At 57.6% G+C, this 23,827-nt stretch overlaps 1 protein-coding gene across 2 annotated transcripts in view; it reads right to left on the reverse strand.

Moving 5' to 3' along the window:
* Positions 1–19,445, reverse strand: part of tmem79b (transmembrane protein 79b) — a 52,509-nt gene extending 33,064 nt beyond the window's left edge. The window contains exons 1-2 of one of the 2 annotated variants that reach the window (XM_072490565.1): positions 19,273–19,445; positions 5,599–6,382 (exon numbers count right to left, since the gene is read on the reverse strand). In XM_072490565.1, coding sequence (XP_072346666.1) covers positions 5,599–6,370 — 772 coding nt within the window. In that variant the 5' untranslated portion in view covers positions 6,371–6,382; positions 19,273–19,445. Of the gene's footprint in view, positions 1–5,598; positions 6,383–19,104; positions 19,175–19,272 lie in introns of those variants that run through there. The other variant, XM_072490566.1, reaches the window with a different exon arrangement.
* Positions 19,446–23,827: the final 4,382 nt, after the last annotated feature.

Genomic DNA, 23,827 nt, shown 5'->3' on the forward strand with positions numbered 1-23,827 from the left:
GAAGTGCTTTTTGTGACTGGTAAGTAGTGTTTCTGTTTTTCTGTTTCTTTTCATTGGTGTATATATATATATTTTTTTCTTCATTGTTTATTTATTTAGTTAAATTTTGGGGGGGGGAATTGAAATTGTTCAAGTTAACCGAAGGTTTAAGACATGGCAGGAGATCTCAGACCCGTGTCATGCTCCTCGTGTGCGATGTGGGAGCTCAGGGACACGTCCACTGTCCCTGGCTCCTTCACGTGCATGAAGTGTGTCCAGTTGCAGCTCCTGTTAGACCGCTTGACGGCTCTGGAGCTGCGGATGGACTCACTTTGGAGCGTCCGCGATGCTGAGGACGTCGTGGATAGCCCGCAGGTGGAAGGTACTGAGGGAGATAGTAAATGGGTGACCAAAAGACAGAGCAAGAGTAGGAAGGCGGTGCAGGTGTCCTCTGCGGTCATCTCCCTGCAAAACAGATATACCGCTTTGGATACTGTTGAGGGAGATGACTCACCAGGGGAAGGCAGCAGCAGCCAAGTTCATGGCACCGTGGCTGGCTCTGCTGCACAGCTGGGCAGGAAGAAGAATGGCAGGGCGATAGTGATAGGGGACTCAATTGTAAGGGGAATAGACAGGCGGTTCTGCGGACGAAATCGAGACTCCAGGATGGTATGTTGCCTCCCTGGTGCAAGGGTCAAGGATGTCTCGGAGCGGCTGCAGGACATTCTGGGGGGGGGAGGGTGAACAGCCAGCTGTCGTGGTGCACGTAGGCACCAACGATAGAGGTAAAAAACGGGACGAGGTCCTAAAGCTGAATTTAGGGAGCTAGGAGTTAAACTAAAAAGTAGGACCTCAAAGGTAGTAATCTCAGGATTGCTACCAGTGCCACGAGCTAGTCAGAGTAGGAATGTCAGGATAGACAGGATGAATACGTGGCTCGAGAGATGGTGCAAGAGGGAGGGATTCAAATTCCTGGGACATTGGAACCGATTCTGGGGGAGGTGGGACCAGTACAAACCGGACGGTCTGCACCTGGGCAGGACTGGAACCGATGTCCTAGGGGGGGGGGTGTTTGCTAGAGCTGTTGGGGAGAGTTTAAACTAATGTGGCAGGGGGATGGGAACCGATGCAGGAAGTTGGAAGGTAGTAAAACAGGGACAGAAATAAAAGGCAGTAAGGGGGAAAGTGTAAGGCAGAGAAGCCATAGTCAAAAATCAAAAAGGGCGACAGTACAAGGTACAGTGACTGAGGGGAGCTCAGTGAATAGGACCAGGAATACTAAAAGAAATAAAACGGGAAGTGAAAACATTAATGGTAAGCGATGCGGCAGGTTGTTACAGGAAGATGTGGGTTCGGCGACAAGGAAAATTAGGAGAAAGGTTAAGAGGAAATATAAGTTAGGAGAGGTTACTGATCGAGGTGTTAAGATTCAGAACAGAGGTAAAAAAGCCAACATAAGTGTACTTTACCTGAATGCTCGTAGTATTCGGAATATGGTAAATGAGTTGATGGCGCAAATCATCGTGAATGACTATGATTTAGTGGCCATTACTGAAACATGGTTGAAGGATGGTCACGACTGGGAGTTAAATATCCGAGGTTATCAAACTTTTCGGAAGGACAGAGTGGATGGTAAGGGAGGTGGTGTAGCTCTGTTATTTAAGGATGACATCCGGGCAACAGGAAGGGATGACATCGGTGCTATGGAGGATAAGGTTGAATCCATTTGGGTGGAAATCAGGAATAGTAAGGCGAAAAAGTCACTAATAGGAGTAATCTATAGGCCACCAAATAGTAACATTATGGTGGGGCAGGCAATAAACAAAGAAATAACAGATGCATGTAGAAATGGTACAGCAGTTATCATGGGGGATTTTAATCTACATGTCGATTGGTTTAACCAGGTCGGTCAAGGCAGCCTTGAGGAGGAGTTTCTAGAATGTATCCGCGATAGTTTCCTCGAACAGTATGTAATGGAACCTACGAGGGAACAAGCGGTCCTAGATCTGGTCCTGTGTAATGAGACAGGATTGATTCAGGATCTCATAGTTAGGGATCCTCTCGGAAGGAGCGATCACAATATGGTGGAATTTAAAATACAGATGGAGGGTGAGAAGGTAAAATCAAGCACTAGTGTTTTGTGCTTAAACAAAGGAGATTACAATGGGATGAGAGAAGAACTAGCTAAGGTAGACTGGGAGCAAAGACTTTATGGTGAAACAGTTGAGGAACAGTGGAGAACCTTCCAAGTGATTTTTCACAGTGCCCAGCAAAGGTTTATACCAACAAAAAGGAAGGACGGTAAAAAGAGGGAAAATCGACCATGGATATCTAAGGAAATAAGGGAGAGTATCAAATTGAAGGAAAAAACATACAAAGTAGCAAAGATCAGTGGGAGACTAGAGGACTGGGAAATCTTTAGGGGGCAACAGAAAGCTAATAAAAAAGCTATAAAGAAGAGTAAGATAGATTATGAGAGTAAACTTGCTCAGAATATAAAAACAGATAGTAAAAGTTTCTACAAATACATAAAACAAAAAAGAGTGGCTAAGGTAAATATTGGTCCTTTAGAGGATGAGAAGGGAGATTTAATAATGGGAGATGAGGAAATGGCTGAGGAACTGAACAGGTTTTTTGGGTCGGTCTTCACAGTGGAAGACACAAATAACATGCCAGTGACTGATGGAAATGAGGCTATGACAGGTGAGGACCTCGAGAGGATTGATATCACCAAGGAGGTAGTGATGGGCAAGCTAATGGGGCTAAAGGTAGACAAGTCTCCTGGCCCTGATGGAATGCATCCCAGAGTGCTAAAAGAGATGGCTAGGGAAATTGCAAATGCACTAGTGATAATTTACCAAAATTCACTAGACTCTGGGGTGGTCCCGGCGGATTGGAAATTAGCAAACGTGACACCACTGTTTAAAAAAGGAGGTAGGCAGAAAGTGGGTAATTATAGGCCAGTGAGCTTAACTTCGGTAGTAGGGAAGATGCTGGAATCTATCATCAAGGAAGAAATAGCGAGGCATCTGGATGGAAATTGTCCCATTGGACAGACGCAGCATGGGTTCATAAAGGGCAGGTCGTGCCTAACTAATTTAGTGGAATTTTTTGAGGACATTAACAGTGCGGTAGATAACGGGGAGCCAATGGATGTGGTATATCTGGATTTCCAGAAAGCCTTTGACAAGGTGCCACACATAAGGTTGTTGCATAAGATAAAGATGCATGGCATTAAGGGGAAAGTAGGAGCATGGATAGAGGATTGGTTAATTAATAGAAAGCAAAGAGTGGGGATTAATGGGTGTTTCTCTGGTTGGCAATCAGTAGCTAGTGGTGTCCCTCCAGGGATCAGTGTTGGGCCCACAACTGTTCACAATTTACATAGATGATTTGGAGTTGGGGACCAAGGGCAATGTGTCCAAGTTTGCAGACGACACTAAGATAAGTGGTAAAGCAAAAAGTGCAGAGGATACTGGAAGTCTGCAGAGGGATTTGGGTAGGCTAAGTGAATGGGGCTAGGGTCTGGCAGATGGAATACAATGTTGACAAATGTGAGGTTATCCATTTTGATAAGAATAACGGCAAAAGGGATTATTATTTAAATGATAAAATATTAAAACATGCTGCTGTGCAGAGAGACCTGGGTGTGCTAGTGCATGAGTCGCAAAACGTTGGTTTTCAGGTGCAACAGGTGATTAAGAAGGCAAATGGAATTTTGTCCTTCATTGCTAGAGGGATGGAGTTTAAGACTAGGGAGGTTATGCTGCAATTGTATAAGGTGTTAGTGAGGCCACACCTGGAGTATTGTGTTCAGTTTTGGTCTCCTTACTTGAGAAAGGACGTACTGGCACTGGAGGGTGTGCAGAGGAGATTCACTAGGTTAATCCCAGAGCTGAAGGGGTTGGATTACGAGGAGAGGTTGAGTAGACTGGGACTGTACTCGTTGGAATTTAGAAGGATGAGGGGGGATCTTATAGAAACATATAAGATTATGAAGGGAATCGAGAGGATAGATGCGGGCAGGTTGTTTCCACTGGCGGGTGAAAGCAGAACTAGGGGGGGCATAGCCTCAAAATAAGGGGAAGTAGATTTAGGACTGAGTTTAGGAGGAACTTCTTCACCCAAAGGGTTGTGAATCTATGGAATTCCTTGCCCAGTGAAGCAGTAGAGGCTCCTTCATTAAATGTTTTTAAGATAAAGATAGATAGTTTTTTGAAGAATAAAGGGATTAAGGGTTATGGTGTTCGGGCCGGAAAGTGGAGCTGAGTCCACAAAAGATCAGCCATGACCTCATTGAATGGCGGAGCAGGCTCGAGGGGCCAGATGGCCGACTCCTGCTCCTAGTTCTTATGTTCTTATTTATGAATGGTGGCCTGCCCCTTTAATTCGAGCGTTCGGCTGCGTTGTTTTAGATTGACATCAGTGATGACTCAGATTGATTGATCTGCCTGGTGGCCAGTGAATGGGGCTAGGAGGCTGAGCCCTGCCCGGTAACCGGCGGTGATCGGCCATTACCTCACCGAAATGTTTCTCAGTGCCACAAGGTGGCGTTGAACCAACTCACTCCTGGAATGTCCAGTCAATTCTCGCCAAGACGCCACCGTGAGAACCAACTCTCTCTCTCTCTGCCCACCTGGCTGTGCGAGTATAACTGGCGGCGCAGTGGTTAGCACTGCTGCCTCACGGCGCCGAGGACCCGGGTTCAATCCCGGTCCCCAGGTCACTGTCCGTGTAGAGTTTGCACATTCTCCCAGTGTCTGCGAGGGTTTCCTCCGGGTGCTCCGGTTTCCTCCCACAGTCCAAAGACGTGGATTGGTGGATTGGCCGTGCTAAATTGCCCTTAGTGACCATAAAGGTTAGGAGGGGTCGGTGCAGACTCGATGGGCCGAATAGCCTCCTTCTACACTGTATGTTCTATGTTGATGTTCTATGTCAGGCGGATTGGCCACGCTAAATTGCCCCTGAATTGCAAAAAAAGAATTGGGTACTCTAAATTTTGTATTAAAAAAACTCTCTCTGAGGACATGCTGGTGTGAAGCCAAAGGCCTCCCCTGGAAAAGATGTAAGATATACTGCCAGAGACTTCAAACCACACTCCTACTGTGAAGAGCTCGTCACCTGGAGCAAAGCCTCTTATCTTTGGATCTTAATTCCGGATTATTTTTCACCCTTTTCCTTCTCCTCTGTGTTTGTCTGTCTTTGTGTCTGTGTGTGTGTGTGTGTGTGTGGGGGTGGGTGGGTGGAGGCTGGGGCAGTTGGGGGAGGGGAGCAGTTGTTAAAGGACATTTAACTAACTGTATTCACAGCATATTTCATATTTGCTCTGCTTCTAAATAAAGAATATTTGTCTTTCAACTTACAAAACCGGTGACTGTAATTATCGGGGGATCGCGGGACTTTTTTTAGATGAATTATTGGTTCATTCAATTGTGTTGTGGCTCTGGGGCCTGTGGGACTGGAGTTGACCGCAAGGCAATTACATTATTGTTCAGTTTCCCAGGCTGAGCATGGGCACTTCACTCTCCCCCCTCTCCCCCCCTCCCCCCCCCCCCCCCCCATGCCCGCACCGACCCCCCCCTCTCCAAACGTCACGCCTGCCAGAAGGGGCTGGCTTACCCATCACTATGGGGACAGTGGTGAAGACGCCACAGCGGAGGGTGTAGATCATCCGGGTGCTGAGGTCAGGCATCAGGGGCACGTCGAAGGGGAGAAAGACGTAGGCGCCGTACAGGAAGCAGGGGTAGATGAGCAGGGAGCCCACCAGCGCTGCCGTGGCTTTGAGGTTGGGCCGGGCGCAGCGGGCGCAGGGCCGCCGCTTCGCGGCCCGCGCGTCCCCTTCCGTCTCCGGCCACTCGGCGTCATGCGGCGGGTAGCCCCGGGCGGTCGACCAGCCGCCGGGCCCGCCGGGCGCCGTCAGGAAGGGCTGCCCAGCGGGATCCTCGGCGCCAGGGTCCAGGGCCTTCTCGGTCTCGGGCCAGAACCCTTCGGCAGCCTCTGTTGGCGCGCCAACCACGCGGACCGTGGGATCGAAGACGACGGGCACCGTGCCCGACGGCAGGCCGTCCTTCTCGGGCCAGAGGTCGCCTGCGGCACGGTGTCCCTCGGGACGGTGGGGTTCAGGCACGCCATCTCGCGGCTGGCTCGCCGGTAGGTCGCCCACTAAGGTGACCATCTCGAGGTCGCCCAGCACGGTAAGTGGTGGCGGGCCGCTGTTGGGGTATTCCAGTGTGTCCGCGGAGTGCAGCAGGCACAAGTCACTGCCCTCGGAGGTTCCTGAGCTCTCTGGGCAATCTGAATCGTCCTCTTGCTCCAACACATGCTCCGTGATATCCTCCTTGCTGTCCGGACTCGGAGAGTCAGCCGCGACGGCGGGCAGGAACCCGGACATATTGAGCGGATCCTGCAATCACAAGGGCGTCAGGTTTACCGTCTTGCAACACGCTATTCGGCCCAAATACTCCCTGCTGGCATTGATGCTACTCGTGTTTCAGGGAATTCTGGGAACTCTGCAATGAGCAACTCATCTCCTGACTCCCGGGAGAAAGCCCCATGGACACATCCATTCACCAGATCTGGGGTCAGTACTGAGGGAGGGCCGCACTGTGGGAGAGTCGGGAGCTGAGGGAGCGCCGCACTGTGGGAGAGTCAGTACTGAGGGAGCGCCGCACTGTGGGAGGGTCAGTACTGAGGGAGCACCGCACTGTGGGAGGGTCAGTACTGAGGGAGTGCCGCACTGTGGGAGGGTCAGTACTGAGGGAGCGCTGCACTGTGGGAGGGTCAGTACTGAGGGAGCGCCGCACTGTGGGAGGGTCAGTACTGAGGGAGAGCCGCACTGTCGGGGGGTCAGTACTGAGGGAGCGCCGCACTGTGGGAGAGTCAGAGCTGAGGGAGCTCCGCACTATGGGAGGGTCAGAGCTGAGGGAGCGCCGCACTGTGGGAGAGTCAGTACTGAGGGAGCGCCGCACTGTGGGAGGGTCAGTACTGAGGGAGCGCCGCACTGTGGGAGGGTCAGTACTGAGGGAGCACCGCACTGTGGGAGGGTCAGTACTGAGGGAGCGCCGCACTGTGGGAGGGTCAGTACTGAGGGAGCGCCGCACTGTCGGAGGGTCAGTAGTGAGGGAGCATCGCACTGTGGGAGGGTCAGTACTGAGGGAGCGCCGCACTGTCAGAGGGTCAGTACTGAGGGAGCGCCGCACTGTTGGAGGGTCAGGTTTAGGGAGCGCGGCACTGTGGGAGAGTCAGTACTGTGGGAGCGCCGCACTGTGGGAGGGTCAGTGCTGAGGGAGCGCCGCACTGTCGGAGCGTCAGTACTGAGGGAGCGCCGCACTCGAGGAGGGTCAGTGCTGAGGGAGCGCCGCACTGTGGGAGGGTCAGTACTGAGGGAGCGCCGCACTGTCGGAGGGTCAGTACTGAGGGAGCGCCGCACTGTCGGAGGGTCAGTACTGAGGGTGCGCTGCACGGTCAGAGGGTCAGTACTGAGGGAGTGCCGCACTGTGGGAGGGTCAGTTCTGAGGGAGCGCCGCACTGTGGGAGGGTCAGTGCTGAGGGAGCGCCGCACTGTCAGAGTGTCAGTGCTGAGGGAGCGCCGCACTGTCGGAGGGTCAGTACTGAGGGAGCGCCGCACTGTCGGAGGGTCAGTACTGAGGGAGCACCACACTGTCGGAGGGTCAGTACTGAGGGAGCGCCGCACTGTCGGAGTGTCAGTGCATAGGGAGAGCCGCACTGTGGGAGGGTCAGTACTGAGGGAGCGCCGCACTGTGGGAGGGTCAGTACTGAGGGAGCGCCGCACTGTGGGAGGGTCAGTACTGAGGGAGCGCCGCACTGTGGGAGGGTCAGTACTGAGGGAGTGCCACACTGTCGGAGGGTCAGTACTGAGGGAGCACCACACTGTCGGAGGGTCAGTACTGAGGGAGCGCCGCACTGTCGGAGAGTCAGTACTGAGGGAGCGCCGCACTGTCGGAGGGTCAGTACTGAGGGAGAGCCGCACTGTCGGTGGGTCAGTACTGAGGGAGCGCCGCACTGTGGGAGGGTCAGTACTGAGGGAGCGCCGCACTGTGGGAGGGTCAGTACTGAGGGAGCGCCGCACTGTCAGAGTGTCAGTACTGAGGGAGCGCCGCACTGTGGGAGGGTCAGTACTGAGGGAGCGCCGCACTGTGAGGGTCAGTACTGAGGGAGTGCCGCACTGTCAGAGGGTCGGTACTGAGGGAGCGCCGCACTGTGGGAGGGTCAGTACTGAGGGTGCGCTGCACTGTCAGAGGGTCAGTACTGAGGGAGTGCCGCACTGTGGGAGGGTCAGTACTGAGGGGGCGCCGCACTGTCAGAGTGTCAGTACTGAGGGAGCACCGCACGGTGGGAGGGTCAGTGCTGAGGGAGCGCCGCACTGTCGGAGGATCAGTACTGAGGGAGCGCCGCACTGTGGGAGGGTCAGTACTGAGGGAGCGCCGCACTGTGGGAGGGTCAGTACTGAGGGAGCGCCGCACTGTGGGAGGGTCAGTACGGAGGGAGCGCCGCACTTTGGGAGGGTCAGTACTGAGGGAGCGCCGCACTGTCGGTGGGTCAGTACTGAGGGAGAGCCGCACTGTCGGTGGGTCAGTACTGAGGGAGCGCCGCACTGTGGGAGGGTCAGTACTGAGGGAGCGCCGCACTGTGGGAGGGTCAGTACTGAGGGAGCGCCGCACTGTGGGAGGGTCAGTACTGAGGGAGAGCCGCACAGTGGGAGGGTCAGTACTGAGGGAGAGCCGCACTGTCGGAGGGTCAGTGCTGAGGGAGCGCCGCACTGTGGGAGGGTCAGTACTGAGGGAGCACCACACTGTGGGAGGGTCAGTACTGAGGGAGCGCCGCACTGTGGGAGGGTCAGTACTGAGGGAGCGCCGCACTGTGGGAGGGTTAGTACTGAGGGAGCGCCGCACTGTCAGAGGGTCAGTACTGAGGGAGCGCCGCACTGGGAGGGTCAGTACTGAGGGAGTGCCGCACTGTCAGAGGGTCAGTACTGTACGAGCGCCGCACTGTGGGAGAGTCAGTACTGAGGGAGAGCCGCACTGTGGGAGGGTCAGTACTGAGGGAGTGCCGCACTGTCAGAGGGTCGGTACTGAGGGAGTGCCGCACTGTCAGAGGGTCAGTACTGAGGGAGCGCCGCACTGTGGGAGAGTCAGTACTGAGGGAGTGCCGCACTGTGGGAGGGTCAGTACAGAGGGAGTGCCGCGCTGTGGGAGGGCCAGTACTGAGGGAGCGCCGCACTGTGGGAGGGTCAGTACTGAGGGAGCGCCGCACTGTGGGAGGGTCAGTACTGAGGGAGCGCCGCACTGTGGGAGGGTCAGTACTGAGGGAGCGCCGCACTGTCGGAGGGTCAGTACTGAGGGAGCGCCGCACTGTCGGAGAGTCAGTACTGAGGGAACGCCGCACTGTCGGAGGGTCAGTACTGAGGGAGAGCCGCACTGTCGGAGGGTCAGTACTGAGGGAGCGCCGCACTGTGGGAGGGTCAGTACTGAGGGAGCGCCGCACTGTCGGAGGGTCAGTACTGAGGGAGCGCCGCACTGTGGGAGGGTCAGTACTGAGGGAGCGCCGCACTGTCGGAGGGTCAGTACTGAGGGAGCGCCGCACTGTCGGAGAGTCAGTACTGAGGGAACGCCGCACTGTCGGAGGGTCAGTACTGAGGGAGAGCCGCACTGTCGGTGGGTCAGTACTGAGGGAGCGCCGCACTGTGGGAGGGTCAGTACTGAGGGAGAGCCGCACTGTCGGAGGGTCAGTACTGAGGGAGCGCCGCACTGTCGGAGGGTCAGTACTGAGGGAGCGCCGCACTGTCGGTGGGTCAGTACTGAGGGAGCGCCGCACTGTGGGAGGGTCAGTACTGAGGGAGCGCCGCACTGTGGGAGGGTCAGTACTGAGGGAGCACCACACTGTGGGAGGGTCAGTGCTGAGGGAGCGCCGCACTGTGGGAGGGTCAGTACTGAGGGAGCGCCGTACTGTGGGAGGGTCAGTACTGAGGGAGCGCCGCACTGTGGGAGGGTCAACACTGAGGGAGCGCCGCACTGTGGGAGGGTCAGTACTGAAGGAGCGCCGCACTGTGGGAGGGTCAGTACTGAGGGAGCGCCGCACTGTGGGAGGGTCAGTACTGTGGGAGCGCCGCACTGTCGGAGGGTCAGTACTGAGGGAGCGCCGCACTGTCAGAGGGTCAGTACTGAGGGAGCGCTGCACTGTGGGAGGGTCAGTACTGAGGGAGCGCCGCACTGTGGGAGGGTCAGTACTGAGGGAGCGCCGCACTGTGGGAGAGTCAGTACTGAGGGAGTGCCGCACTGTGGGAGGGTCAGTACTGAGGGAGCGCCGCACTGTGGGAGAGTCAGTACTGAGGGAGCGCCGCACTGTGGGAGGGTCAGTACTGAGGGAGCGCCGCACTGTGGGAGGGTCAGTACTGAGGGAGCACCGCACTGTGGGAGGGTCAGTACTGAGGGAGTGCCGCACTGTGGGAGGGTCAGTACTGAGGGAGCGCTGCACTGTGGGAGGGTCAGTACTGAGGGAGCGCCGCACTGTGGGAGGGTCAGTACTGAGGGAGAGCCGCACTGTCGGGGGGGTCAGTACTGAGGGAGCGCCGCACTGTGGGAGAGTCAGAGCTGAGGGAGCTCCGCACTATGGGAGGGTCAGAGCTGAGGGAGCGCCGCACTGTGGGAGGGTCAGTACTGAGGGAGCGCCGCACTGTGGGAGGGTCAGTACTGAGGGTGCGCCGCACTGTGGGAGGGTCAGTACTGAGGGAGCGCCGCACTGTGGGAGGGTCAGTACTGAGGGAGCGCCGCACTGTCAGAGGGTCAGTACTGAGGGAGCGCCGCACTGTTGGAGGGTCAGGTTTAGGGAGCGCGGCACTGTGGGAGAGCCAGTACTGTGGGAGCGCCGCACTGTCGGAGGGTCAGTACTGAGGGAGTGCCACACTGTGGGAGGGTCAGTACTGAGGGAGCGCTGCACTGTCGGAGGGTGAGTACTGAGGGAGCGTCGCACTGTGGGAGGGTCAATGCTGAGGGAGCGCCGCGCTGTCAGAGGGTCAGTACTGAGGGAGTGTCGCACTGTGGGAGGGTCAATGCTGAGGGAGCGCCGCGCTGTCAGAGGGTCAGTACTGAGGGAGCCCCGCACTGTCGGAGGGTCAGTACTGAGGGAGCGCCGCACTGTGGGAGGGTCAGTACTGAGGGAGCGCCGCACTGTCGGAGCGTCAGTACTGAGGGAGCGCCGCACTCGAGGAGGGTCAGTGCTGAGGGAGCGCCGCACTGTGGGAGGGTCAGTACTGAGGGAGCGCCGCACTGTCGGAGGGTCAGTACTGAGGGAGAGCTGCACTGTCGGAGAGTCAGTACTGAGGGAGTGCTGCCCGGTCAGAGGGTCAGTACTGAGGGAGTGCCGCACTGTGGGAGGGTCAGTACTGAGGGAGCGCCGCACTGTGGGAGGGTCAGTACTGAGGGAGCGCCGCACTGTCGGAGGGTCAGTGCTGAGGGAGCGCCGCACTGTCGGAGAGTCAGTGCTGAGGGAGCGCCGCACTGTCAGAGTGTCAGTGCTGAGGGAGCGCCGCACTGTCGGAGGGTCAGTGCTGAGGGAGCGCCGCACTGTCGGAGAGTCAGTGCTGAGGGGAGGAGCCGCACTGTGGGAGGGTCAGTACTGAGGGAGAGCCGCACTGTCGGTGGGTCAGTACTGAGGGAGCGCCGCACTGTGGGAGGGTCAGTACTGAGGGAGCGCCGCACTGTCGGAGGGTCAGTGCTGAGGGAGCGCCGCACTGTCGGAGAGTCAGTGCTGAGGGAGAGCCGCACTGTGGGAGGGTCAGTACTGAGGGAGCGCCGCACTGTCGGAGGGTCAGTACTGAGGGAGAGCCGCACTGTCGGTGGGTCAGTACTGAGGGAGCGCCGCACTGTGGGAGGGTCAGTACTGAGGGAGCGCCGCACTGTGGGAGGGTCAGTACTGAGGGAGCGCCGCACTGGGAGGGTCAGTACTGAGGGAGTGCCGCACTGTCAGAGGGTCGGTACTGAGGGAGCGCCGCACTGTGGGAGGGTCAGTACTGAGGGTGCGCTGCACTGTCAGAGGGTCAGTACTGAGGGAGCGTCGCACTGTGGGAGGGTCAGTACTGAGGGAGTGCCGCACTGTGGGAGGGTCAGTACTGAGGGAGCGCCGCACCGTCAGAGGGTCAGTACTGAGGGAGCACCGCACTGTGGGAGGGTCAGTACTGAGGGGCGCCGCGCTGTCAGAGTGTCAGTACTGAGGGAGCACCGGATGGTGGGAGGGTCAGTGCTGAGGCAGCGCCGCACTGTCGGAGGATCAGTACTGAGGGAGCGCCGCACTGTGGGAGGGTCAGTACTGAGGGAGCGCCGCACTGTGGGAGGGTCAGTACTGAGGGAGCGCCGCACTGTCGGAGAGTCAGTGCTGAGGGAGCGCCGCACTGTCAGAGTGTCAGTGCTGAGGGAGCGCCGCACTGTCGGAGGGTCAGTGCTGAGGGAGCGCCGCACTGTCGGAGAGTCAGTGCTGAGGGAGAGCCGCACTGTGGGAGGGTCAGTACTGAGGGAGCGCCGCACTGTGGGAGGGTCAGTACTGAGGGAGCGCCGCACTGTGGGAGGGTCAGTACTGAGGGAGCGCCGCACTGTGGGAGGGTCAGTACTGAGGGAGTGCCGCACTGTCGGAGGGTCAGTACGGAGGGAGCACCACACTGTCGGAGGGTCAGTACTGAGGGAGCGCCGCACTGTCGGAGAGTCAGTACTGAGGGAGCGCCGCACTGTCAGAGTGTCAGTACTGAGGGAGCGCCGCACTGTGGGAGGGTCAGTACTGAGGGAGCGCCGCACTGGGAGGGTCAGTACTGAGGGAGCGCCGCACTGTGGGAGGGTCAGTGCTGAGGGAGCACCGCACTGTGGGAGGGTCAGTACTGAGGGAGTGCTGCACTGTCAGAGGGTCGGTACTGAGGGAGCGCCGCACTGTGGGAGGGTCAGTACTGAGGGTGCGCTGCACTGTCAGAGGGTCAGTACTGAGGGAGCGTCGCACTGTGGGAGGGTCAGTACTGAGGGGGCGCCGCACTGTCAGAGGGCCAGTACTGAGGGAGTGCCGCACTGTGGGAGAGTCAGTACTGAGGGAGCGCCGCACCGTCAGAGGGTCAGTACTGAGGGAGCACCGCACTGTGGGAGGGTCAGTACTGAGGGGCGCCGCACTGTCAGAGTGTCAGTACTGAGGGAGCACCGGACGGTGGGAGGGTCAGTGCTGAGGGAGCGCCGCACTGTGGGAGGGTCAGTACTGAGGGAGCGCCGCACTGTGGGAGGGTCAGTACTGAGGGAGCGCCGCACTGTGGGAGGGTCAGTACTGAGGGAGCGCCGCACTGTGGGAGGGTCAGTACTGAGGGAGCGCCGCACTGTGGGAGGGTCAGTACTGAGGGAGCGCCGCACTGTCGGAGGGTCAGTACTGAGGGAGCGCCGCACTGTGGGAGGGTCAGTACTGAGGGAGCGCCGCACTGTGGGAGGGTCAGTACTGAGGGAGAGCCGCACTGTCGGAGGGTCAGTACTGAGGGAGCGCCGCACTGTGGGAGGGTCAGTACTGAGGGAGCACCACACTGTGGGAGGGTCAGTACTGAGGGAGCGCCGCACTGTGGGAGGGTCAGTACTGAGGGAGCGCCGCACTGTGGGAGGGTTAGTACTGAGGGAGCGCCGCACTGTCAGAGTGTCAGTACTGAGGGAGCGCCGCACTGTGGGAGGGTCAGTACTGAGGGAGCGCCGCACTGGGAGGGTCAGTACTGAGGGAGTGCCGCATTGTCAGAGGGTCAGTACTGAGGGAGCGCCGCACTGTGGGAGAGTCAGTACTGAGGGAGAGCCGCACTGTGGGAGGGTCAGTACTGAGGGAGTGCCGCACTGTCAGAGGGTCGGTACTGAGGGAGTGCCGCACTGTCAGAGGGTCAGTACTGAGGGAGCGCCGCACTGTGGGAGAGTCAGTACTGAGGGAGTGCCGCACTGTGGGAGGGTCAGTACAGAGGGAGTGCCGCGCTGTGGGAGGGTCAGTACTGAGAGAGTGCCGCACTGTCGGAGAGTCAGTACTGAGGGAACGCCGCACTGTCGGAGGGTCAGTACTGAGGGAGAGCCGCACTGTCGGTGGGTCAGTACTGAGGGAGCGCCGCACTGTCGGAGGGTCAGTACTGAGGGAGCGCCGCACTGTCGGTGGGTCAGTACTGAGGGAGCGCCGCACTGTGGGAGGGTCAGTACTGAGGGAGCGCCGCACTGTGGGAGGGTCAGTACTGAGGGAGCACCACACTGTGGGAGGGTCAGTGCTGAGGGAGCACCGCACTGTGGGAGGGTCAACACTGAGGGAGCGCCGCACTGTGGGAGGGTCAGTACTGAGGGAGCGCCGCACTGTGGGAGGGTCAGTACTGAGGGAGCACCACACTGTGGGAGGGTCAGTACTGAGGGAGCGCCGCACTGTGGGAGGGTCAACACTGAGGGAGCGCCGCACTGTGGGAGGGTCAGTACTGAGGGAGCACCACACTGTGGGAGGGTCAGTACTGAGGGAGCGCCGCACTGTGGGAGGGTCAGTACTGAGGGAGCACCACACTGTGGGAGGGTCAGTACTGAGGGAGCGCCGCACTGTGGGAGGGTCAACACTGAGGGAGCGCCGCACTGTGGGAGGGTCAGTACTGAGGGAGCGCCGCACTGTCAGAGGGTCAGTGCTGAGGGAGCGCCGCACTGTCGGAGGGTCAGTGCTGAGGGAGCGCCGCACTGTGGGAGGGTGAACACTGAGGGAGCGCCGCACTGTGGGAGGGTCAGTACTGAGGGAGCGCTGCACTGTCAGAGGGTCAGTACTGAGGGAGTGCCGCGCTGTGGGAGGGCCAGTACTGAGGGAGCGCCGCACTGTGGGAGGGTCAGTGCTGAGGGAGCACCGCACGGTGGGAAGGTCAGTGCTGAGTGAGCGCCACACTGTCGGAGGGTCAGTACTGAGGGAGCGCCGCACTGTGGGAGGGTCAGTACTGAGGGAGCGCCGCACTGTGGGAGGGTCAGTACTGAGGGAGCGCCGCTCTGTGGGAGGGTCAGTACTGAGGGAGCGCCGCACTGTCAGAGGGTCAGTACTGAGGGAGCGTCGCACTGTCAGAGGGTCAGTACTGAGGGAGCGCTGCACTGTCAGAGGGTCAGTACTGAGGGAGCGCCGCACTGTGGGAGGGTCAGTACTGAGGGAGTGCGCACTGTCAGAGGGTCAGTACTGAGGGAGCGCCGCACTGTGGGAGGGTCAGTACTGAGGGAGTGCGCACTGTCAGAGGGTCAGTACTGAGGGAGCGCCGCACTGGGAGGGTCAGTACTGAGGGAGTGCTGCACTGTCAGAGGGTCGGTACTGAAGGAGCGCCGCACTGTCAGAGGGTCAGCACTGAGGGAGTGCCGCACTGTCGGAGGGTCAGTACTGATGGAGCGCCGCACTGTTGGAGGGTCAGTACTGAGGGAGCGCCGCACTGTGGGAGAGTCAGTACTGAGGGAGTGCCGCACTGTGGGAGGGTCAGTACAGAGGGAGTGCCGCGCTGTGGGAGGGCCAGTACTGAGGGAGCGCCGCACTGTGGGAGGGTCAGTGCTGAGGGAGTGCCGCACTGTGGGAGGGTCAGTACTGAGGGAGCGCCGCACTGTGGGAGGGTCAGTACTGAGGGAGCGCCGCACTGTCGGAGGGTCAGTACTGAGGGAGCGCCGCACTGTCGGAGAGTCAGTACTGAGCGAACGCCGCACTGTCGGAGGGTCAGTACTGAGGGAGAGCCGCACTGTCGGTGGGTCAGTACTGAGGGAGCGCCGCACTGTGGGAGGGTCAGTACTGAGGGAGAGCCGCACTGTCGGAGGGTCAGTACTGAGGGAGCGCCGCACTGTCGGAGGGTCAGTACTGAGGGAGCGCCGCACTGTCGGTGGGTCAGTACTGAGGGAGCGCCGCACTGTGGGAGGGGCAGTACTGAGGGAGCGCCGCACTGTGGGAGGGTCAGTACTGAGGGAGCACCACACTGTGGGAGGGTCAGTGCTGAGGGAGCGCCGCACTGTGGGAGGGTCAGTACTGAGGGAGCGCCGCACTGTGGGAGGGTCAACACTGAGGGAGCGCCGCACTGTGGGAGGGTCAGTACTGAGGGAGCGCCGCACTGTGGGAGGGTCAGTACTGAGGGAGCACCACACTGTGGGAGGGTCAGTACTGAGGGAGCGCCGCACTGTGGGAGGGTCAACACTGAGGGAGCGCCGCACTGTGGGAGGGTCAGTACTGAGGGAGCGCCGCACTGTCAGAGGGGCAGTACTGAGGGAGCGCTGCACTGGGGGGGTCAGTACTGAGGGAGTGCCGCTCTGTCAGAGGGTCAGTACTGAGGGAGCGCCGCACTGTGGGAGAGTCAGTGCTGAGCGAGCGCCGCACTGTGGGAGGGTCGGTGCTGAGGGAGCGCCGCACTGTCAGAGGGTCAGTACTGAGGGAGTGCCGCGCTGTGGGAGGGCCAGTACTGAGGGAGCGCCGCACTGTGGGAGGGTCAGTGCTGAGGGAGCACCGCACGGTGGGAAGGTCAGTGCTGAGTGAGCGCCGCACTGTCGGAGGGTCAGTACTGAGGGAGCGCCGCACTGTGGGAGGGTCAGTACTGAGGGAGCGCCGCACTGTGGGAGGGTCAGTACTGAGGGAGCGCCGCTCTATGGGAGGGTCAGTACTGATGGAGCGCCGCACTGTCAGAGGGTCAGTACTGAGGGAGCGCCGCACTGTCAGAGGGCCAGTACTGAGGGAGCGCTGCACTGTGGGAGGGTCAGTACTGAGGGAGTGCCGCACTGTCAGAGAGTCAGTACTGAGGGAGCGCCGCACTGGGAGGGTCAGTACTGAGGGAGTGCTGCACTGTCAGAGGGTCGGTACTGAGGGAGCGCCGCACTGTCAGAGGGTCAGTACTGAGGGAGCGCCGCGCTGTGGGAGGGTCAGTACTGAGGGAGCGCCGCACTGTCAGAGGGTCAGCACTGAGGGAGTGCCGCACTGTTGGAGGGTCAGTACTGATGGAGTGCCGCACTGTCGGAGGGTCAGTGCTGAGGGAGTGCCGCACTGTCGGAGGGTCAGCAATGAGGGAGCACTGCACTGTCAGAGGGTCAGTACTGAGGGAGCGCCGCGCTGTGGGAGGGTCAGTACTGAGGGAGTGCCGCACTGTCAGAGGGTCAGTACTGAGGGAGTGCCGCACTGTCAGAGGGTCAGTACTGAGGGAGCCCCGCACTGTGGGAGGTCAGTACTGAGGGAGCGCCGCACTGTCGGAGGGTCAGCATTTGCTACATCACAGCAGTAGCTGAACCTCCGAAAGCGGTGCGTGATTGGCTGCGAGGTGCTTTCCCGGAAGTCCTGCCTTCGTGTCGGCCGCTGTGTAGGCCCGGGTTGTTGTCTGTTGCTTTAATCAAGGAGATGTCGCTGACCCAGTAAACAATCTCAATCTCAAGATAAACAAAGGCAATTTGGTTGTCATTGCGACACTGCTTTGAGGAAACGCCCCCATTGCATTCCGACACTGGGTTGGGCACTGCTTGTGGATATATAGTTCGCTGCGCTCTCCCTGAGAAATTGCCAACACAGCCTCGGGCCTGTTGAACAGGTAGATCCGAAACTCAGAAAGACAAGACTCATCGCCGTAATTGTCATTCAACTCACCCGCCGACACCTGCCCGGATTGGCAAACAAAAGGAACAATGAAGCGATTGGCTCGGGGCGTCCGACAAACCAATCCGGAAATAAGTTCCAGAGATGGCTACCCTCCCCCCCTCCCTCCCACACAGTTGAAGGCTCGTCCGCCAACGGTGGAGCAATGGGAATGGGGGAGGGGGAATGGGGGGGTTGGTGGTCGCGCGGGAGGCAGAGATCTCGAAGGGGGTGTAGGGGCTGGAGGAGGTTACAGAGATAGGGAGGGGGTGTCGGGGCTGGAGGAGGTTACAGAGATAGGGAGGGGGTGTAGGGGCTGGAGGAGGTTACAGAGATAGGGAGGGGGTGTAGGGGCTGGAGGAGGTTACAGAGATAGGGAGGGGGTGTAGGGGCTGGAGGAGGTTACAGAGATAGGGAGGGGGTGTTGGGGCTGGAGGAGGTTACAGAGATAGGGAGGGGGTGTTGGGGCTGGAGGAGGTTACAGAGATAGGGAGGGGGTGTAGGGGCTGGAGGAGGTTACAGAGAGAGGGAGGGGGTGTAGGGGCTGGAGGAGGTTACAGAGATAGGGAGGGGGTGTTGGGGCTGGAGGAGGTTACAGAGATAGGGAGGGGGTGTCGGGGCTGGAGGAGGTTACAGAGACAGGGAGGGGGTGTCGGGGCTGGAGGAGGTTACAGAGATAGGGAGGGGGTGTAGGGGCTGGAGGAGGTTACAGAGATAGGGAGGGGGTGTAGGGGCTGGAGGAGGTTACAGAGATAGGGAGGGGTGTAGGGGCTGGAGTAGGTTACATAGATAGGGAGGGGGTGTAGGGGCTGGAGGAGGTTACAGAGATAGGGAGGGGGTGTAGGGGCTGGAGGAGGTTACAGAGATGGGGAGGGAAGAGACCAGTGAAGGGTGTACAATCTGCATCTGCCATCCCTGGTATCTGGGGCGGGTAGATCGACACCTTGGGGGGCAGCAGGCGAACATGTGCCAAGCGACGGCTTGGCCAAGGCTACCGGTCCTCCACAGCCGTCGGTGGTCACCTGCTGGCAGCCTCGTGGCAGCGGAGGGCTTCGCCTGAACAGCCCTCCGGACAACTGCTGCAGGAACGGCAAAATCAGCTGCCAAATTAAACCGGGGAAAGCGATTCGCCACAAAGCGATCCGTCCCGGCTTCAGATACACGCTGGGCGTCCGGTGGGATTGGCCCCGTCAAATTGCCCCTTAGTTGGATACCAGTAACGGGCTGTCCTTAACGTATTTTTTTATATACAAATGCCTCAACCTCGTGCGCGAGGCTGGGGTTGATCGGATTAAGAGTGCGACACGGGGCGCGCTTGGCGAAGGCGAGGATGAGGCGGCTGCTAGAGGGGGTGTGGGAGGGGGGGGGGGGCCCTGACAATCGCGTCCAGGTGTTCTAGTCCTGCCCGAAGTTGGAGAAATATCGGGGGGGGGGTCGTTTTTCAACGCCGTCAGAAGGTCCAGCAGGTAGATTTGGAACCGGACAAAACACTGAATTTGAGCAGCGAAACCTCAAAGCGACAGGAATACTCACCCTGACCAGCAGCGGCTGTGCAGGTAGAAGGCCTGAAGGGCCAGAATCCTTCCCCCCCCCCCCCCCCCCCCCCCCCGAATATCTGGGAAAGAAAACCCCCGTGCCTTGCCGTGATTGTACAATCAAATCGAAGGGCGGGATGATGTCTTCCGAGAAAGTAAATCCTACCTTAATCCGCCTGTGGATGATTAACCGGCTGACTTTAGTGAACTTGATTCCGTTAATAGGCTAACTTTAATTTTGCTAGCGATAGACGTGACCGGCCCTGCTCGCGATGCTGGACTGAAGCAAACTTGGCAGGTTGAGAACCTGTTTGTTTTCCCCCAGCCGCATCCCCCCTCTCCGCCCCGCCTCCTAAAGCCTGCCCTTCACCTGACTCTCTGTCTCTCTTTCTCAACTCTTCCTTCCTGCCAAACTAAACAGAACCTGTTCGACCGGAGTGTCCTTTGCAAGAGGTGGAGTTTCCACTTAAAGGGGTCAGGGACAAGCGGAGGACCGGGAGAGGATCTGTTGACGGGAAGATCGCCGTGAAGGCTTTCGAAGCTGTGAACGTTTATTCTGTATCGGGGGGCAGCACGGTAGCATTGTGGGTAGCACAATTGCTTCACAGCTCCAGGGTCTCAGGTTCGATTCCCGGCTTGGGTCACTGTCTGTGCGGAGTCTGCACATCCTCCCCGTGTGTGCGTGGGTTTCCTCCGGGTGCTCCGGTTTCCTCCCACAGTCCAAAGATGTGCGGGTTAGGTGGATTGGCCGTGATAAATTGTCCCTTAGTGTCCAAAAATGTGCGGGTTAGGTGGATTGGCCGTGCTAAATTGTCCCTTAATGTCCAAAGAGGTGCAGGTTAGGTGGATTGGCCGAGATAAATTGCCCTCAGTGTCCAAAATTGCCCTTAGTGTTGGGTGGGGTTTACTGGGTTATGGGGATAGGGTGGAGGTGTTGACCTTGGGTAGGGTGCACTTTCCAAGAGCCGGTGCAGACTCGATGGGCCGAATGGCCTCCTTCTGCACTGTAAATTCTATGACATCAGCGGTTAGCGCTGCTGCCTCACAGCGACAGGGATCCCAGGTTCGATTCCGGCCTTTCTGGGGGGAGGGGGGAGGGACGTGACTGTCTGTGTGGAGTTTGCACGTTCTCCCCGTGTCCGCGTGGCGTTCCTCCGGGTGCTCCGGTTTCACAGAATCATAGCATTTTCACCGAAACTGCACATCTTTGGACACTAAGGGACACAATGGTGCGCACGTGGGTGATGGAGGGGGAGGGGGCTGCATGGAAGAGGCTGGAGACGGCGTCCTGTGTGGGTACGAGTCTGGGGGCGCTGGCAACGGCACCGCTGCCACTCCCTCCAAGGAGGTATACCACGAGCCCGGTGGTGGTGGCGGCCCTCAAAATGTGGGGGCAGTGGAGGCGGCATCGGGGGGAAGTTAGGGCCTTGGCGTGGACCCCATTACGGGGGAACCACCGGTTCGCCCCAGGAAGAACAGGTGGAGGGTTTTCGGGGTGGCACAGGGCAGGCATACGAAAGTTGGGGGACCTGTTTGTGGACGGGAAGTTCGCGAGCTTGGGTGAGCTGGAGGAGAGGTACGGGCTCCCCCCGGGGAACACCTTCAGGTACTTACAGGTAAGGGCGTTTGCCAGACGGCAGGTGGTGGAATTCCCGCGGCTACTGCCACACACAGTACAGGACAGGGTGCTCTCGGGGGGGTGGATGGGATTGGGGAAGATCTCGGAAACTTACCAGGTGACGCAGGAGGAGGAGGCCTCGGTGGAGGAGTTGAAAGGTAAGTGGGAGGAGGAGTTGGGAGAGGAGATCGAAGAGGGGACGTGGGCAGATGCCCTTGGGAGGGTGAACTCTTCCTCTTCATGCGCGAGGCTCAGCCTCATACAGTTTAAGGTGCTGCACAGGGCACACATGACCGGGACAAGGATGAGCAGGTTCTTTGGGGGTGAGGACAGGTGTGTTAGGTGCTCAGGGAGCCCAGCAAATCACACCCATATGTTCTGGGCATGCCCAGCGCTGGAGGAATTTTGGAAGGGCGTAGCGAGGACGGTGTCGAGGGTGGTAGGATCCAGGGTCAAACCGGGCTGGGGGCTCGCAATATTTCTGTGGAACCCCCCCCCCCCCCCCCCCACCCCCCGACATATCACGTAGTCGGCAGGCTACTCAGGATGTCCGGCTCGTACACCATCGTGCTCTCAGACAGTCCTTTAAGGGTTTGCAGTCCACGCGACAGGCTTGGGTCAAATCGCGTGGAGCGTGGGAATCCTGACCCAACAGTGAGAAAGTGTGGGGTTCTGGGGGCAGTGTGGACCCCAGAGCTGGAGAGTTGAGACCTGTCCGGCATTTCTCTGTGCCCGCTTATAGTCTTGAGCCACCACGTTGGCGACGAGGTGAACCGAATGACTTGGAAGAAAACGTAGCGGGTCTGACTAGCACGTTTGCGGCTGATACTAAGATTGCAGGAGTTGCGGATCGCGATGAAGATTGTCAGAGAACACAGCAGGATATAGATAGGCTGCAAATCCGGGCAGAGAAATGGCAGATGGAGTTTGACCCGGACGCGAGGTGATGTATTTTGGGAGATCCAATTCAGGTGGGAGCTGTAAAATAAATGGCAGAACCATCAGGAGCATAGAGACGGAGATCTGGGCGTGCAGGTCCACAGATCCTTAAAAGTGGCAGCACAGGTGGAAATGGTGCTCAAGAAAGCACATGGCATGCTTGCCTTCATAGGACGGGGTATCGAGTATGAAAGCTCAAGAATTAATGTTACAGTTATGTAGAACGTTGGTTAGGCCACATTTGGAACATTGCGTCCAATTCTGGTCACCACACTACCAGAAGGACGTGGAGGCTTTGGAGAGAGTGCTGAAAAAGTTGACCAGGATGTTGCCTGGTACGGAGGGTATTAGCTATGAGGAGAGATTGAATAAACTGGGATTGTTCTCCCTGGTGAGACGGAGGCTGAGGGGCGGCCTGATAGAAGTTTGTCGAATTATGAGGGGTATAGATAGGGTGAACAGTTGGAGGCTTTTTCCCCAGGGCGGAAATGACAATTACAAGGGGGGACAAGTTCGAGGGGAGGGGGAACGGTTCAGTGGAGATGTGCGGGGGACGTTTTTTTACACAGGGGGCGGTGGTGGCCTGGAATTCACTGCCAAGTGAGGTAGTTGAGGCAGATACGTTAGCGACCTTTAAGACTTATCTGGCTAGGCACATGGACAGGCGGGGTATAGAAGGATGCAGGCGGTTGGTCTAGATAGGACATAGGCGAAGGCTTGGAGGGCCTGCTCCTGCGCTGCATTGTTCTTGGTTCTTTCCTCAGCACTTTGGGAATTGAGGGGGTGATGGAAGAAATCTTACTGGGCCTCAAACCTACAACCCGATAGCTACATCGGTTGAGGGACATGTTAGCGCCGGGCCCTCGATCATCCGACCGTGTGTGGTAACATAATCAGGGCCCCGTTTTCAGGCCTGGTTAAATTGGATATCCCAAGATAAAGAATTGGGCATTTTAAAATCATGCTGCAGTCAAACCTCTGGCGAGCTGTTGGAATCCAAACTTGACCAAAGTCAAATGCGCAATCAACAGGCACGTTGAAATGTCATGGGAGAGGACCTTTAAGAAATGGGGGTCTATAAAATAGCTGCAGTGGATGTACCTTTAAGAGATGGGGGTCTATAAAATAGCTGTAGTGGATGTACCTTTAAGAGATGGGGTCTATAAAATAGCTGTAGTGGATGTACCTTTAAGAGATGGGGGTCAATAAAATAGCTGTAGTGGATGTACCTTTAAGAAATGGGGGTCTATAAAATAGCTGTAGTGGATGTACCTTTAAGAGATGGGGGTCTATAAAATAGCTGCAGTGGATGTACCTTTAAGAGATGGGGGTCTATAAAATAGCTGCAGTGGATGTACCTTTAAGAAATGGGGGTCTATAAAATAGCTGTAGTGGATGTACCTTTAAGAGATGGGGTCTATAAAATAGCTGCAGTGGATGTACCTTTAAGAGATTGGGGGGTCTAAAAAATAGCTGTAGTGGATGTGCCTTTAAGAGATGGGGGTCTATAAAATAGCTGCAGTGGATGTACCTTTAAGAAATGGGGTCTATAAAATAGCTGTAGTGGATGTACCTTTAAGAGATGGGGGTCTATAAAATAGCTGTAGTGGATGTACCTTTAAGAAATGGGGGTCTATAAAATAGCTGTAGTGGATGTACCTTTAAGAGATGGGGGTCTATAAAATAGCTGTAGTGGATGTACCTTTAAGAGATGGGGTCTATAAAATAGCTGCAGTGGATGTACCTTTAAGAGATGGGGGTCTAAAAAATAGCTGTAGTGGATGTACCTTTAAGAGATGGGGGTCTATAAAATAGCTGCAGTGGATGTACCCTTAAGAAATGGGGGTCTATAAAATAGCTGTAGTGGATGTACCTTTAAGAGATGGGGGTCTATAAAATAGCTGTAGTGGATGTACCTTTAAGAAATGGGGGTCTATAAAATAGCTGCAGTGGATGTACCTTTAAGAGATGGGGGGGTCTATAAAATAGCTGTAGTGGATGTACCTTTAAGAGATGGGGGTCTATAAAATAGCTGTAGTGGATGTACCTTTAAGAAATGGGGGGTCTATAAAATAGCTGTAGTGGATGTACCTTTAAGAGATGGGGGTCTATAAAATAGCTGCAGTGGACTTCCGGGTGCGGCGATGACCAGCTGAGTCGCACG

Source organism: Scyliorhinus torazame, chromosome 26 (assembly GCF_047496885.1).
Source record: "Scyliorhinus torazame isolate Kashiwa2021f chromosome 26, sScyTor2.1, whole genome shotgun sequence".
NCBI classification, from domain to species: Eukaryota; Metazoa; Chordata; class Chondrichthyes; order Carcharhiniformes; family Scyliorhinidae; genus Scyliorhinus; species Scyliorhinus torazame.